General features: G+C 47.3%; 1 protein-coding gene across 1 annotated transcript; it reads right to left on the reverse strand.

Moving 5' to 3' along the window:
* Window positions 1-710: 710 nt before the first annotated feature.
* Window positions 711-3,000, reverse strand: LOC123123783 (pirin-like protein). Its single transcript, XM_044544399.1, has 5 exons — window positions 2,590-3,000; window positions 2,361-2,478; window positions 2,206-2,268; window positions 2,005-2,108; window positions 711-1,892 (listed from the first exon to the last, which is right to left on the reverse strand). The coding sequence occupies exons 1-5, from the start codon at window positions 2,703-2,705 to the stop codon at window positions 1,409-1,411; spliced, it is 885 nt and encodes a 294-aa protein (XP_044400334.1). The 5' UTR covers window positions 2,706-3,000; the 3' UTR covers window positions 711-1,408.
* Between the last annotated feature and the right edge of the window lie 1,186 nt (window positions 3,001-4,186).

Below are 4,186 nucleotides of genomic sequence, written 5' to 3' on the forward strand. Positions count from 1 at the left end.
TCTAGTTTTCCTTATAAATCGGGTCACTATGTTCTTTTATCTATCTTAATAAAATCGACAGACCTCAACCCTTGCACTGTTTAAAAATCCACAGAATCGGCGTGTCCAATAAATCCATTTTTCTAAAACTTTATAAATGAGCTACAACTTTAGCGAAGATACCATATTTTTTGTCTTGTAATTAAATTGGTCTAATTTCCGTTCAAGTCAGACAACACAATATGTGCATAAGATGACTAGATGATCCTATACAATCCTATAGATGTTTTTATCTTGAGAAAACCTCATTAAGATGGCCAAGAGCTAAGCTCAACTTTGGCTATGAAATATGCCAGCCTTTTAGGACAGGTAATTCGGAAAATACATATCTTCTAAACCATCATGATAAAAATTCTGAAACATGCACAAGCAGCCCAGCCTCAAAGATAGCTAGGACTTTGTATATATCAAAACCACTGCAACAGACAGTCAGACATGCTACCCAATCTGTCCGCACGCACCACACTAAGTTTAATAGCACCCTGAATTCCCATCAAACAATGATACATGGTAATAGCACTCTGAAATTCCATCAAACAATGATACACGACAATAGCACTCTGAATTGCTATCAAACATCTGTAATAACTCTGTACATTGTTTCACAAGATCATGTAATCTGGCAAAAATCCAGAGATAATAAAATCTGGTGGCAACAATTGAATTTCAGCTGACAAAAACAATTAAATTTCAGCATTAATGTAACAGATCCATACATTGTACACAGATCCTTTGTAACCATCTGCGTCTACAATTTCATCACTAGACTATACATTGGAATAGAACAACATCATGTCCTTGTGCCGCCCCCACCTAGCATATGCACACAAGCATCCGCGAACTTGATATTCCCACAGCATCAGGGTCACAGCCAGCCTCCAACATCCACATTGTACAAGGTTAGGAGTCATAGTTTTTATGTGCAACAGTGCTTTCCAATCCAGACTTCAGAGTTCGGCAGCCTCATGTTAAGGATCTTGTTCTGCTCTGCTTCATCCTCATGATCATCGCTGCATCATGAAAGAATAATGCCGTCAATAAGCAATGGACTGATAAGATCAAACAAAGGGTTGGTGGTTCATATTTATTTAAATTATTTTCACCTGTTCAAATCTATGATGAAACAGTTTGCCTTTTTATGACCAAACAACCATTACTAACTTCCTCCTCATTACACACTTTTATTGCATCTTATTCTTTCCTATAAACAAAGTAAAAGAACAATTCAAAGAAAAACAAGACTACTACTACACTCTACACAGAAGTATATCAATAAAATGGTACAATGCAATTTCCCTTTCCTCCCCAATGTTTCGCACAACGGTGCACTGCGACGTTGATCATCATCACGGCGAGACACCGATGAGAATCAGGCGGAGCTCCACTGGCTGGCCTTCTCGAAGCCGTTGCGGCCGTAGTAGTAATCCTCCATGGCCTGCTGGATCTGGGCCCGCGAGTTCATGACGAAGGGCCCCTGCTGCACCACTGGCTCGTTCAGCGGCTGCCCCGCCGCCAGCGCGAACCGCAGCGGTGCGCCTGACCGATTCCACACGCTGAGCCCGTCCCCCGCGCCAAGCACAAGGCAGTGGTGCGCGCTCGCCGGCACTGCATTCTCCTTGCCGAACACGCCCTCCCCCTCGATGATGTACACGAAGGCGTTCCAGCCCTCTGGGATTGGCAGGTGGAGCTGCGAACCTGGTTGCATTGTGAAGTCCATGTACATGGTCGGCGTCCGTGTGTAGACCGGCGACCGCACCCCAAAGGCTTCCCCCGCAATGATCCGCACCGCCACGCCGTCCTTCTCGGCCTGGCTGATGTCCTTGCTCTCAATCTCCTGGTACCGCGGCTCGATCCTGGCATCGATGAATGGGCATTTGCATAAGCAGAATTAGTGTGCGAGTGGTTGATCATTGTCATGTAAAGAAGTTGAGTTCATATGCAAATAACCATTGTCATGATACATACATCTTGTCTTTGGAGGCGAGGTTGATCCAGAGCTGCAGGCCCTTCTGCACTCCGTCGGCCGCCGGCATCTCCGAGTGCACGATGCCGCGCCCCGCCGTCATCCACTGTTGAGGAACAGAGCATTCAGATCCATGTTAGTTCTCAAGTAAAAATAAAATGGTTCAAGTGGTTTATCTGAACAATTGGGTGAGTAGATCGGACCTGCACATCTCCTGTCCTGATGGTGCCCTTGCGGCCAGAGAAATCCTGGTGGGTGAAGGCCCCCTGCATCGTCAGAAACGCAGAAGACAGAATATCATTTCAGCGAACACCTTGAAGGCAACACGATGGAAGAAGCTCAGAGCATGCGTTCGTACGTCTAGCATGTAGGTGACGGTCTCGAAGCCCCGGTGGGGGTGGTCGGGGAAGCCGGCGGGCTTGGAGACAGAGAACTCGTCGAGCAGGAGGAACGGGTCCAGGTTCGGGAGCTCGCAACTGAAGGAGCAAGAAGAAGAGACAAACAGAGGTCAACGCCATCGCCCCATGATGTGAAATTCAGAGTCGATTAATCGGGCGTGATTCAGATAGGGGTTGATGGTGTCTTACCCGCCGATGCTCCGGCGGACGGTGGCGCCGTCCCCCTCGGACTGGGACAAGGACAGCACCTTCTTCATCACCTTCCTCGGATTCTCGAACGTCACGGGCGTGGAAGACGAAGACATGATCGCTGGTGGGAACAAGAGGACTAGGAACAGAAGAGGCCTGTTGTTGGCGCTACCTGTAGAGCTTGAGCTTGTCTTTCTGGACGCGAGATGAACACAGTGGCTATTCTGCCTGGTGAGGCGCGCGAGCGCCGTATAAATAGGGGGGAGAAGAAGAAGAGGAGGAGAAGAGGGGGAGGTTCTTCTGCCTCAGCATCGTCGTCGCCATGACCTATGAGGTGCTGGATCATGGTGGATGCGGGTTGTAAATAAATGGCGCCGGGATGACCTCCTCCTCCTCCTCCTCCGGGTGGGCGTTGAAGTAACAGGTGGAGCGTGCGGTCAGCGCAGCGCGGCTGCTTCTTTTTTCTTTTCTTTTGCTGCTTGCGGTGGGTGGCGCTGGTGCGTGCCCGACGACGTGCTGGCGTGAGGCGGTCGTCACCTCCGCCGCCGACCCCAACAAATTATGATGGCTATGCAACAAATCTTCTTTTTTTTTTTTTGCGAAAGGCTATGCAACAAATCTACCCTCAAAAAAGGTTAAAACTATCCTAAAAAAAGTTTAAAACTTGGTCGCACCCACCCCACGCTGCATGAAAACTAAAGCAACACAGAACAAAATTATTGCAACATACTAAAATCATTGCACTACGTCTTTCATCTCGATCCTGGATCATGACATACTGGATCATGGCTTGGTCTATTTTGCGGGATAAAGGGGCAAAACAAAAGGATGCTGGAGATGGGTATAAAGCTACTAGAGCAAGCAGCAAGTGAAGTTTACAAAGCATCTCAAGGGTGGAGATATAATGTGCCAAGGCTGGGATGGTGGTAAGGCCCCCCGCCAAACGATAGCTGTTGGTTGCGTTGTGTCTCTGCTACAGTTTCTTAGTAGCAGTGTTCGGTTTGTTGTCTTTTGTTTCTTTTGAGCTGTTCCTGTCGCCTTGTCTAAACTTGTAATGGTTTGTTTCTCTCTTTGTTGGATATTTGCCATGCTGGTGACATTTCTCGGAGACTCCCAAGAATGCACCTCGATGATGTTGCTTTATCTTGTCTGTAGTTCGTGTAGCAGTAGTAGAGTAGGTTTAACTGGTTCTTGTAGCTCGTTCAGTGGTTTTGCTTAATGGAAATCGGAGGGGGGACCATTCTTTGCTTTAATGAAAAAACGTCTCTCATTTCTACGTACCCAACAAACACCCCCCCTTAATTGCAGGGCCGTCCCATAGGCCAGGCAAAAGGGGGCGACCGCCCCGGGCACCAAGAGGGGAGGGCCCCAACTAAAACTTATATTAGTACACTATATAGAAGTATACATTACACCTAAAAGATTATTAAATGGATAAAATAGAACCTCAATTTGCAGCAGCAGAAGTTCACACCACATACTAGTAAGTTATACCATGCATAGGCAAACCAATCCGGCTGGCAAATTTGAGTTATAATACTGACAGATTGTTTGGCCAGAATGGATCCGCGACAATAGGCATGGTCCTTCGGGATAC

Source organism: Triticum aestivum, chromosome 5D (genome assembly GCF_018294505.1).
Source record: "Triticum aestivum cultivar Chinese Spring chromosome 5D, IWGSC CS RefSeq v2.1, whole genome shotgun sequence".
Classification (NCBI taxonomy): domain Eukaryota; kingdom Viridiplantae; phylum Streptophyta; class Magnoliopsida; order Poales; family Poaceae; genus Triticum; species Triticum aestivum.

Bases quoted from the DNA above. Each gene is read 5' to 3' on its own strand.
- LOC123123783 (XM_044544399.1), bottom strand. From the start codon at position 2,705: ATGTCTTCGTCTTCCACGCCCGTGACGTTCGAGAATCCGAGGAAGGTG. The intron at 2,479-2,589 runs GTAAGACACCAT...TTGCTCCTTCAG, and splicing joins GTCCGCCGGAGCATCGGCGG to TTGCGAGCTCCCGAACCTGG. The intron at 1,893-2,004 runs GTATGTATCATG...CATCGATGCCAG, and splicing joins CTCGCCTCCAAAGACAAGAT to GATCGAGCCGCGGTACCAGG.